Source organism: Orbicella faveolata, unplaced genomic scaffold (assembly GCF_042242905.1).
Source record: "Orbicella faveolata isolate gen_17 unplaced genomic scaffold, um_ofav_v1 contig_12, whole genome shotgun sequence".
In the NCBI taxonomy this organism is placed as follows: Eukaryota; Metazoa; Cnidaria; class Anthozoa; order Scleractinia; family Merulinidae; genus Orbicella; species Orbicella faveolata.
In genome coordinates this window covers 23,370,440-23,382,500 of record NW_028301539.1, presented here as the reverse complement: position 1 = coordinate 23,382,500, position 12,061 = coordinate 23,370,440, and the positions used below count along the sequence as shown (strand labels likewise).

Below are 12,061 nucleotides of genomic sequence, written 5' to 3'. Positions count from 1 at the left end.
CTTAAAAAATACCCTTCAAAAGCCTAAAATTTTGATATATTTTTGAACCGTAAAAAATTTTGTATAGTTTCTCAGTTGTCAACGGCAACGGAGGTGCGATCGTACTACATATTAGCGGATAGTCCACGATAAGAGAGCCAATCAGATTCGGAGATTTGCACCACTATCTCTCCCTCAACCAGAGTGGCCGGTCTCGCTTATTTGTTTTCGTTTCAAAGGCCTAAAATCTGCCAACCACATTGCTCTAAGCGAGAGGAGAGATAAAGATGTAATATCCGTTTGCATGGTATACACTTGGAGTAGATTAATGTCCAGTGTCTAAACATCAGTTCCATCAATAGCAGCTAACGACAATGATTTGAAATTTGCCCATCAAGGCGAATAACTCTCTTCCCCGAGTTAATAAATATGGCTGGTGTAACTTAAAATAATATAAAAACAAACAAACAAAAAACCACTGATATGAAAGCTATTGAACAATGCCTTTTTGTGTGGTGGGTATTATCTTGAAAATAAAATCTGTATTTTTAAATGTTATAAAGTTTTCTTTTTTTTCAGTTTTTTCAGTATCGCACACTATTTACAGAAAAAACAACTTAATGTAAGATGGTTTACAATGATATAGGAAAAATAAATACAGATGGAAATTAACTAGAAGAACAATATTTAATTGTGTACAGTGACCAAAGTAGCCAATGAGCTTTCGAATTGGTCACTGTCATGTAGATATAAGTTGGAGTAGATTATAGACACTTTGCATAAATGGCGTCTAAATTTGAATAGCAATATTTAATACATCTTAAGCCTCGTGTTAATGTATCCAAGCTTAGGATGATTAAGTGTTGTCCTTTAAATATCGACGTCAGTTATACAAAGGGGGGGGGGGGAGGGGGGGCAAGGGTATTTTCGTGACGCCGTGATCCGGTTTTTTGTGCTCTGTGAATCGTGATTTGATAAAAAAAAAAACTGTTCCGTGGATCGCGATTGAAGTGTATTCCGTGAGGCGTGAAATCCAAAAGTCCTTGGCTGTGAATCGTGAATAGATAAGAAATAAATCGTGAATGTCTAAAGTTGAGTTCGTAGCTGAATTTCACTGCATTGTGACCAGATTTTTTCCGTGACCTTAATGAATTTAACGTGATTCGTGAAATCGAAAATTTACTATCGTGACTTCGTGACAAGACCGCCCCCCTTGCCCCCCTCTACAAAGGGTCTAAGCACTCTTACGAAGGCATGACTTTAGTAGGTACATTAAGTCACAAAAAAGTTCGAAAAAGTTACAAGTTATAATAAATTGTCTTGAGATTTTGTAAATCTTTCACGCTGTGGTTTCACGTTTTAGACCATGATTGATAGGTCGTAGGGTATCACTTTGTGTATCGCTCATATGCACATGCGTATCAGTGTACTTGGGGTTTATTAACAACGCTTTCGTATTCTAGAGTCTCTGGTATCAAGAACTCTCCTTCTTGTTGGTTTACTGGTCTGATTCCTTCTGTGCTATGTTGATATCCGTAAAAGAAGTAGAGCATAAAACCTGTAGAAAAATCACATTCTCTTCAGTGATTGTTCCGTTTTGTTAAGATGATTCACACCTAAACTTAAGGTTTCCCGGAGCCTTTTAGATGCTTTTTTAACATCTTATCGCGCAAAACAAACTTTTATCAAAAACGTCGAGGTCTTAATGTGCGTTTGACCTATTTCCACAGTGATCAGTTTTGATGCCATATTGAAATCTTGATACATGGCCTACAAAATTGTTTGTCAAGCATCATAGCACTAGGTGGGATTGGGTGCTTTGGGAGCCATATATCCAGCTACGAAGAATTCAGAGTCATCAAAGGAAAACTGCATTGCTATAATACCAAGTTCTCAGAAAATGAACTTGAATAGAAATGCATTGCAATCAGTTGCCGGAGAAATTTGATACACCATGCAGAAGAAAGCATTGTAGCTGGAGCAACATGCAGGACTTTGAAAACAATAGGGCATAAGTGTCTCGTAACTTACCCAGGGTCATCCAAACACCAAATCGAAGGTACGTCATCCACTGAAGGTTTGCTATCAACACAGCATTGATGAAGATAGTAATGGCTGAAAGGTATGGGATGCCAGAGACCATAAATGGAAACGTGGCAGAGTTCCTGGGTTGCAATTGGATGGCAAGAAGTGATACAACAATTGTTCCTGAGGACAAACAAATCAAGAAAAGTGCCCACCACACTCCTTCAGAGATACGATCAACGGACCTTGTGAGGACCATGGCCAGGCAAGCGATACCAGCCACTAGGCAAAACACCGACAACTTGACACAGAACGAGGTGTTTTTATTCGCTTCTCTTTTGCAATCTTTGCGATCATCATTTGAAGGTTCCTCAGTCTTTTCTATGATTGGTCGGTAGGCCGTTGTCTGGGAAACATCCAAAGTTGCGTCATGATTTTCCGGCTGATCTGATTTTGAACAGAGGTTTAGTAGCCAGTTTGCAGTCCTCGCTCTAGAGTCATCAGCGGTGTTGTCGTAAACGCTTTGCACTCCAGGCTCATAGCGACTGACGAGGGCTGAGATGGCGACCATTGTGTAGGCCAGCAGGGTTCCGATGGAAAGAAGTTCTACCTACAAAAGATTAGAACGTAAGCTAACTTTTAACAGGTGCTAAAGGTTAGTTTGGAGAATTTTTTGCCCTTATCATTAAACTGTAAATAAAATAAATTGTAAAATGGATTGACATGAAATTAAGAAAAAGAAAATTAATGCTACTAAGGAATAATTAAACAAGCGCGCGTTGGATATGACATAATTATAGCCAAATCGGCGCGTTGGCGCTACTCACCTCGTTGGCTATAATCATCTCAAATCCATCAAGCGCGAGTGGAATAATTGTTTTATTAAAAACGCCCCCAAAATATAGAAAACTAGACTAAAATTAAAATAAAAACGCCCCAATTTAATCGCGCGTACAATTACCATATTTTTAGAGCATGGTATAATGGCTCCTAACCCATGATGGCTAAGCCAATGAAAACTTTCGAATTGCATTAATTATCCAATGACCCAGTTTTTAATAATAAAAGATATCTGTGTATCTCTGCACAATTAGCCGGGGAAACGAGCATATGGATCCACGCATGCGAAACATCAACAGAATAGAAAACTATAGAAGTGTTGTACAATAATGTTTAACATACAGTCTTCAGATAAGGAGCCAGACATCGTCTGGCCTAATCCACGATGGAAGAGAATCTCATTTAGAGGATCCAATACAGAGTGAGGTAGCGGGTGTGCATTAAAATAAGGTAAGCAAAAAAGAATCAGTTATAAAGTTGGTTAAGATTTGAGAAGATGAAGACAGACTACGAGGGCGTAACCTTTAAAGACAGGAGTCAAATGTGAATGGCTCCTTCAGGGCCCATTTTATGAGGCACAAAGGTAAAGAACAGACTAAAATAATGACACGTGACAACTTACCAGTTGCTTGATATCGAAAATCATTGCCAACAGCGCGGCAATACATCCTGCAATGATCGTCGCTCTTATTGGTGTGTAGTTCTTGTCATCTACGTGGGCAAACCATCGAAATAACAGGCCGTCCACCGACATGGAGTAGATAATTCTCGATGAGGAAAACACGCCGCAAACTAAAGCGCTGATGGTCGCGCATATTCCACCGACAGTTATGATGTATTTGGCTGCCGGAAAGTTGGTCTGTGTAAATGCTTGAACCAAAGGCGCGAAAGGGTCTAGTTGTTTATATGGTAACATAAGTGTCAGGACGGTTGCCACGCCAAAATACGCCATCGTGCTGATCGCCACCACAAGGATTAACGACAGTGGGATGTTTGTTTGTGGATTTATGGCCTCTTCAGCGGCAGTGGTGACGACATCAAATCCCGCAAACGCGTAAAACGCGCTCGCTGCCCCCTGCAGGACTTCCCGAGTGCCATAAGGAGCAAACTCGTTTGTCCAGTTTTTAATTTTGGCAAAGAACAGACCGTAGATGATTATGAAGAAGATAACAAGAAAGTTACCGACCGTTACCACTTTCTGAACATTAGCTGATAAACGGGTTCCCAGGCATACAAGTGTCACCACAGCAATCACCAATCCAAACGCAAGCAAGTCTGGGAATGGGGCAATTCCAGGATGATTACAAGTGGCTATGTCATTCATGAAGAAGCGGTAAATTTCTCCTCCAAACAAAGCATTTATGTATTCACTGCACGCACGGGCCAAACTTGCGGAGGCAATTATGTACTCCAAAAGAACATTCCATCCGACAATAAAAGCCCATATTTCACCCAAAGCCACATACGTGTAAATATAAGATGATCCAGCTTTTGGAATACGACAGGCGAACTCGGCGTAAAACAAAGCACAAAGTAACCCCGAGATAGCTGCCAACAGGAAGGACAGAATGACGGAAGGGCCCGCGACGTCACGTGCCAACACACCGGTCACAACGTATAGCCCTGCTCCAACCATTGTCCCCACCCCCAGGGAGGTTAGGTCTACGGTTGTCAGGCATCTTCTTAAGAGAGAATCGGACGACAGGCAAACTTTTTCTGGCTTCTTGCGAGTTAGGTTTTCACGCAATCTCTGACAGGCCATGTAGGTATCAAAATCGTTCAAGTCACCCTTTGGAATCCGTTTCTACAGTGGCTCTGCAAAGCAAATATTGGTAACCTTAAGAGTTGCTTAGTTGTAGCAAAGCTACTTGTTACTGCTTTATTTATTGTAACTGAGAGAACATGAGCCAAGAAAGAAATTTAAGATCCACCTCTATGTATCTAAACCTTTACTAGAAGAACATCTTTACAAGACGTCCTTCCATTAGGAGAAAAAGACGTTTTTTGACTAATCAAAAGTCGGGCTTAAAAATGGCAAATAACCTTGTAGTCACTACGAACCACACATCTCTTTGTGGTCGATTAAAAAAGTCATAAGTAACTCTTAACAAGAGAACTGCCTTTCTTAGCATCTAGATTTCGACATTTTCCTTGGATGCATGTCACCAGCTCCAAAAGGGGGAGGGAACCCCTTCCTTGATCACAAACGGAAACCCATTACAACATTGGTAGCAGCGTGCTACAAAAATTGTTGCAGTCCCTGCAGTGATTTATGTATTAATTCTCCTTGCGACAACAGTCCACTGTTAAGCAAGAAAATTTTTCCCAGCTCTTATTAGATGCTATTATAGGTAATACGCGAACTAAAAAACTATTTAAAAACGCGCTTAACCAGTTTATATCTATATTATAATAAAGTTTTCACATAACGCTCGTTCTGATTGGCTGAACCAGCGTGCTTTATTCTGGAACAGAGGCACGTGTTGATGTCAGCAAGCTGGCTTTCAAAGTTTTCCTTCGGAATTTTGACGAATTTGACCCAAATTAAACCTGCCCTGTGACGCAATGGAAGCGAGCTATTTGTCTGCAGTATAAATATGGCTGCACGGACACCATTGTTAACAACAGTAGTGTTCAAACTGTACTAAAATAACAAGTTCTGCAATATTCCGACAAAACGCGCAGCGAAATAAAAAAAATTCTCAACCTAGCGAATGCTTTGATAAAGGACATCATTTGTTACGAAGTTAGAAATTATACTTACATGGAAGCAAAACAACGACAGAAAACAGCAATTGAGCATGCAGTCTCTGTTTATGATGAGAAGCTTTATTTCTGCAAAAATGCTCAAACAACACCTACATGCAGTGTACAGGTTGCTAACTAGCGATCTCCGGTCATCTCAGCGAAGCGAACCTGAACAATTTCGTTTCAGTGTTCAGTTAAAAGCTTGTCCTAATGTTCTTTCCTGCACTCGGAGTAAATCCAGTGGAAGGAGTCTAGTCTTTCCAACTTTGACGCTAGTTCGGGCAATCTTGCAGCATGCGGCTGCAAGCCTTAAATAAATGTAACTCAGCATTTCGCACTTTCATTCGCAAGTTTTGAGCTCCTTGTTTCGTAATTTCCATTGGAAAAGTGCACGTTTTCATGAGCCACAATAAGGCCGTATTCCTCTGGACTAGAAACCCTTAGATCCTTATTTACAAATTAAACGAAAAAGCGAACTTTGAAAGAGTAGTTCTCGAAAGCTACTCGAAACCGAAAGGTTAGCTCTTAAGGTTAGCCAATCAAATTATTTGAACAATTCTAACTATAATTTTGATTGGCTTATTTTAGCGTGCTTTATGAGAGAACACACGAACGCTGACGCTACTATTACTCTTTTGGAAAATAAAGTTTGGTTTGAAAATTCAGTCGAATGCCTAGGAAAATCAATTAATTCTTTAATAATTATCATAAAACAAACAAAGAAGCCTCGTCTGTGTTCTGTTCTGTTGTAAAGCATTTTGGAAGCAATAGAGCACTCAAGAAGAAGGGAGAAACACTCAACTGACTACGTCTCGTGTTTCCCCCTACACTTTTCTCGTGCTCTACCGCTTCCTGCGTGCTTTACAACAGAACAGAGCACAGTCGAGGCTTCTTTATTTGTTAATTACTATATGTTTACTGCTTCCTCTCTTGTATTAGTTTTCTGTTATCCTAAAAGAAATGTATTTAATTAAAGGGCACATAATTTGCCCTTTCCACTTCTTTTCCCACTGGACTTATTTTGTTTACAATATTGTATTCATGTCGTCAAGTGGAGAAACAAAAAAAAAAAAAAAGAGAAGAGAAGAGAGGTACTTCGAGATTAAGATCGTTTTCATTATTGTTAATAGCTACTTTTTTCTTTCTCGTGTTATAATTATATTGCTGGGCGCCCTTTCGTCGGACTTCTAACTGGTTACTATAATCTGCTTAACCTGTAAGACAAGTTGCTATAATTTAAACCACCCTTGGAGTATCGCAGATGAATATTCATAATTAACAATTCACCTTACGAGTTTAACAGGATATGCGTTAACTTTTGTCTCAATAAAACAATTATTTCGTACAGTGTAAAGAAATCTCTCGGCTGGCGTGTGCAAAGGCTTGTTGATTAGCGAAGTTGTCGTTAACAGGCATTTTCATTTGTCGTAGTTAGAGGAAAACAAAGCAATGTGAGTACAGTTGCTACCCCGCTAGCATCAGTGCGTTTCATTAGTTCTTTTAATGACAATCCATCAACCGAGAATGTAGACGGGTAGATGATTAAACAAGAGCATTATCAAGGAACAGAGATGGAACTAGTGCAAGCTCTTTTAGCCACCTGTATTCTGATAACACAAACATTGGAAGAAATGAAGGAGAACTTTAACATAATTTGAATAAATTTTCAATTTCGTCAAATGCTTGACTGAGATCGCGGAGAGCAAATTGTGATTTCCTTTCGATCTGAAACGTTTAAAACGTTTAAACTATAAGTTATGTTATTTTGTTTCCCATCGAGAACAAAATGAACCTTCCAGAACGACAGATATTCCTGCAAATTACAAATGAAACTTCACTTGCTAGCAGTTTTGCATAATGTGACACCACAGAAACTCAACAAGGTGCTTACCTTTTGAATTAATGGAACAAGATGTGTGTTTATCAAAACCGGATGAAATAAAACTTCATCATTGCAAGTGAAAGCTAAATCACGTACTAAGGCTGCTTCGATATCGTTGACATCGTTGAGTAGCTGAGAACGTACTAAAAGGCGCTATTTCTGACGCGTTCGTCCTGAGAAAGCAACCGTCAATTTGCGCGCTTCTCAATCATTATGTAAATATAATCTGTTATATATGCTGTGCTTTTGGCGGGCAGCAGAACATTCTTGTAACGTTCGACTGATTACCATAGCCCTGTTCAAACAAGAGATTTAAAATCCTTTTCATAGAAATTCAAAACGTATCGCAGAGAGAAAGTTTCTGTCAGGGGCTGTGATATTACGTACGAAACCTTACACGAGATTTTTGCGTGTTTAACACGCGTGGTAGCGCTTAGGTCAGTAACAGCTTACTCAATCGACGTCGAATTTATTTTTAGTTTGAATTAGACATCGCAAAAAATGCAATATGTTATCAAATCGTTTGAAGCTCTTTTAACAATATGAATATTTTCTCTTCAAAGTATTTCCATATCAATTTGTTTTCTGAGGCATTAACAATTGAATAAAGATTACTCGGTGTGTAACTTCATTGACTTGGTTGATGGTGCTAGCTAAAGAGCCGCCATATTTTGATTTGTTTTGATTTTCCTTTTTAGCAAATTCATCGTTTCATTTCTGTTTGGAACTACTAAAACTGAACTAACGGGAACTTCCAAAGATCTCCAGTTGTAAACCAGCATTGAGAAAACAATTAAACACAACGCTTGGCAAATTCCGACAACTTGACCAACTTCTAATTAACGGCGATCTCCGATAGCTCTAAAATCGCCTATTTTAGTTAAAACATGGATATTACCACAAATCTTCGTTTACAGATTTAAGATTGAAGCTCTATGAATGATACCCAGCATTAATTGTCTTAATTAGCTTTCACTTGTCGAAGGTTTCATACTAATGTCACTAACCAAGAAAGTAGTTACGCACAAAACAAGCTCAAGTCAAGTTAATTTAATATGAAGGTTTCTTAATCATGGATTTTCTTGCTGGCGATGGACTTTCCTGTGAGGTTCTGTGAGTTAACTCTGTTTGAATTCACAGTTGTTAAAAGTCGAAATTAAACATGAATTTCCAAGTCGAAATATTTGGTTAGGACAAATCCAAGGAGTGTAGAATGATCTCACGGCTAGCTTTAATGTTGGATTGGGCAACAATTCGGGAAACTAACCGGAAAGCAGAGTCAAAGAAAAAGACCATTCGTCATTTAAGTTAAATTATCTTACCTTAACTTCGGCTTCAGGGTAGCAATCATTGGTAGAGAGGCTATTCTCGAAGAGGTTCGATAGGGACGGTCATGTCAACTTATTTATTATCTAAGGCAAACAGCGCGATATAATCAGCCTTTTGAAGGCGTTGGTTCACTTCGGTTCAGTGGTTTTGATGAAAATCTGATCCATCTATATTGTGTCTGGGAATTGAAAAGATAGAGAATACAAACATTTCGCATAACACTTTGAAAGTGAAATCAGCCGTTTCGTTCTGCATGAGAGAATTTAAGAACGATCCTCAACTACATTAACGGTATTAGGGATTGGGATTTTGTAAACAACATCGTCTGGCTAAGGAAACCAGGTTTAAACGGTGCTCGAATTCCTTTGAAAACGTTGAGAGTCTCATGAAAGATTTCCGAGGGTCGCCCATAGATTTCCCAAGATCGTGCAAACAGCACGATAAATAATCCTAAATAGCCCTTCAAAGGCATTGGTTCACTTCATTGGTTTTAATGAAAATCTAATCCATCTATTGTATCTGGAAATTGAGTGGCTAGAGAATGTAAACACTTTGCATAAGAATTTGAAAGTGAAATCAGCCGGTTTCGATCTGCATGAGAAAATTTTAGAACGATCGTCAATTACACTAACGGTATTATGGATTGTGATTTTGTAAACAACATCGTCGATCTGGCTGAGGATTGTTTAACAATGCTGGGATTCATTCGGAAACCTTGAGAATCTCCTGAAAGATTTCCGAGGTTCGCCTACAGATTTCTAAAGATCTCGCAAACGGCACAATAAAATTAGCCTTTTGAAGGCATTGTTGACCTTGGTTCACTTCGAGACTGCTTCCCTTAATATTGACCGTCAACACGGTCTATTCCTGAAGATCACCAACAAAAATCTTCTGGATACAGGTTCAACATTGTTTTAACGATTAAGGAAAAAAAAAACGCAAGGGAGATTCATCGAATTTCCAAACACATAGAGGAACGTGGCCATAGACTGTGTGCTATCATCGTCTCCAGCGTTTGGAAATCCCGATGAATCACGAACAATGAAAGAGCTTCTCATCAGAGCGTAATTAAAACAGCGAACAAAAGCTTAAGATAGGATCTTGGGAATCTTAAAAGGGCTTTGGTACTTAGACAGCTGTATTGTTTTGGTTCGCGGCTTGTTAAATTCTTCGTGCTTTTGCCAAGTTTCACCAGCGGAATAATAGAATAGTTCAGGAGGACGCTGTTTCTGGTATTTGGGTAAGTCATGGAGTATAGTCGAGTCTCTGAGAAGCGAAATCCTCGCCGAAAGAAGAAGAAACATGGAGGATATTCAGAGGGTGCGGTACTAACTCGCCTATTGCAGATGGATGCCCTCTCCTTGAATTGTCAAAAACATGTTTACTTGGTAAAGACCGTTACCCACCAAAAACCTTGTTTAGGATTGCTTGTGGTTTTCGTCGCTTCTTTGCTGCCGGACAAAAAAACCTGACTGATATGAATATGCGCCCTCTAAAGCCTTTGGCAATGGAAAGAAAAAATTCCTAGTGAAGCTTGCCTATGCAATGTACTCATTACTTTTGCTCCTTGAGAACAGGTTTGCAATTTTCCAACGAGTTCTTGCTGCAGAGATGAAGGAGGAAAACATTGACGGAATCGCTTTACTACGAATGAACAACGAAGAGACGAAGTCTGTTTGGGAGTTGGATATTTTAGGTGGTCAAATCTCTTCTTCATTTCTGTAATGGTAAATTATTTGGTCTTCTGGAGACAAAACACCGAAATATTAGGGCAACAATATTTGAAGTTGGAACCAACTACATTCAGTCCGACGATCAGACGCAGCCAAATAAACACATCACGGCGGGATTGCAGATCTCAGATCTATACAAGCCAAGTGTTTGTGAGGTGTAATGATTTTTTTTTAAAGTGAGGGTTGCTTGGTTGAGATAAAGAACTATGGTTATGTGAAAAAAATACTTGAAATGCAGGGCTTAAAGTGTAACACCAGAGCGAAAAGTATAACACCAGTGCAAATTACAAGGATTTCCGAAGTTAGTGCGAAGGCACACGATGACTACCGAAGTCCATCCGAGGTATTTCGAACGTTGTCAAAATTCCAGAGCGGCTTCCGAAGATAGCCGGAGACAACTGAACGATTTCCGAACATTCTGCTAATCACCCGAACACTTCGAAAGGTTTCCAAATATCACCCGAACATTTCCGACATTTTCAAAGAATTCTGAAGATCATCCGAAGATTGGCCAACATTATAATAATAATAATAATAATAATAATAATAATAATAAGTATCAAGATGTAGTAAGAGAAGTTCGAAAAATGTGGGGTGTGAGGACAAAGGTTATTCCAGTGGTAGTGGGAGCATTGGGATCAATACCACTGAGATTGAAGGACAATCTGAGAGCCATTGAGGTGGGCATTCCTGTTGGACTGATCCAGAGATGTGCATTGTTGGGGTCGGCAAGAATTCTTAGAAAGGTGCTAGAGATGTAGAAAGAAGAGAAAAAGCAAACAAGGGGTGTTTCTTGGCTTCCCTAGGCAATTTGTTGTTGCCCGGAGCCAATGACGAAACCAGCTTCAATATCATCAATAGCTGTGCGAATCTTTAGTAGTAATAATCATAATCATAATAATAATAATAATAATAATAATAATAATAATAATAATAATAATAACTTTATTTATCCAGGTAAAGACCGGTCAGTCGATCAAGATATAGATTGACTAGTATTAATCGGTGACCAGTATAAAAAGCATCAAAAAAAGTCAATAAAGAATTACAGGCATAGAATTTACAATTACAAAATCTAAAAGGTATAAATTATATATATCGGGAGGTTTGCGAATACCTTCGGAAATTTTCGAAGATATTTGGAAGACCAGCAAACAATTGATGTAAAATGACTAAAGCAAAGGCCTCGAAATCGTCTGTTTTACTCGTCTTCATGATTTGTTCCAAATTGCCCACGAGTCATGTTATTATCTTTAGGAAAGTCACTCCTTCCTAGAAACATGTTCATCTGCATTGTTTAATGCAGACTTCGGAGGTAAAAAAATACTGAAATCGAGTTCGCTCAATAATGTTTATATCGCACGCGAGATCATCATGGGTGGTTTTATGTTTGAAAACTATCGTCACCTTCTGTTACCTTTGCAGATGTTTTATACATGATATATACTTGTCAGTTAAGAATAGTAATGTTTGCAACTCAATACGGATCGTTTAGGGAAGTTTAAACGGAGCAGAACTTTTTTCG

The 12,061-nt window shown here is 39.0% G+C and overlaps 1 protein-coding gene across 2 annotated transcripts; it reads right to left on the bottom strand.

The window, feature by feature from the left end:
* Positions 1-484: 484 nt before the first annotated feature.
* On the bottom strand, positions 485-8,944 carry LOC110041678 (high affinity cationic amino acid transporter 1-like). 2 transcript variants are annotated; one of them, XM_089277063.1, is made up of 4 exons: positions 8,797-8,944; positions 3,467-4,659; positions 2,011-2,614; positions 485-1,537 (listed from the first exon to the last, which is right to left on the bottom strand). In XM_089277063.1, the coding sequence occupies exons 2-4, from the start codon at positions 4,604-4,606 to the stop codon at positions 1,401-1,403; spliced, it is 1,881 nt and encodes a 626-aa protein (XP_089133189.1). In that variant the 5' UTR covers positions 4,607-4,659; positions 8,797-8,944; the 3' UTR covers positions 485-1,400. The 2 variants fall into 2 exon arrangements, with proteins under 2 accessions (XP_089133189.1, XP_020602644.2); XM_020746985.2 differs by lacking the exon at positions 8,797-8,944 and adding an exon at positions 7,484-7,711.
* Positions 8,945-12,061: the final 3,117 nt, after the last annotated feature.

Bases quoted from the DNA above. Each gene is read 5' to 3' on its own strand.
- LOC110041678 (XM_089277063.1), bottom strand. From the start codon at position 4,606: ATGGCCTGTCAGAGATTGCGTGAAAACCTAACTCGCAAGAAGCCAGAA. The intron at 2,615-3,466 runs GTAAGTTGTCAC...AATCTTTTGTAG, and splicing joins TTTTCGATATCAAGCAACTG to GTAGAACTTCTTTCCATCGG. The intron at 1,538-2,010 runs GTAAGTTACGAG...ATTTTTCTACAG, and splicing joins TGGTGTTTGGATGACCCTGG to GTTTTATGCTCTACTTCTTT.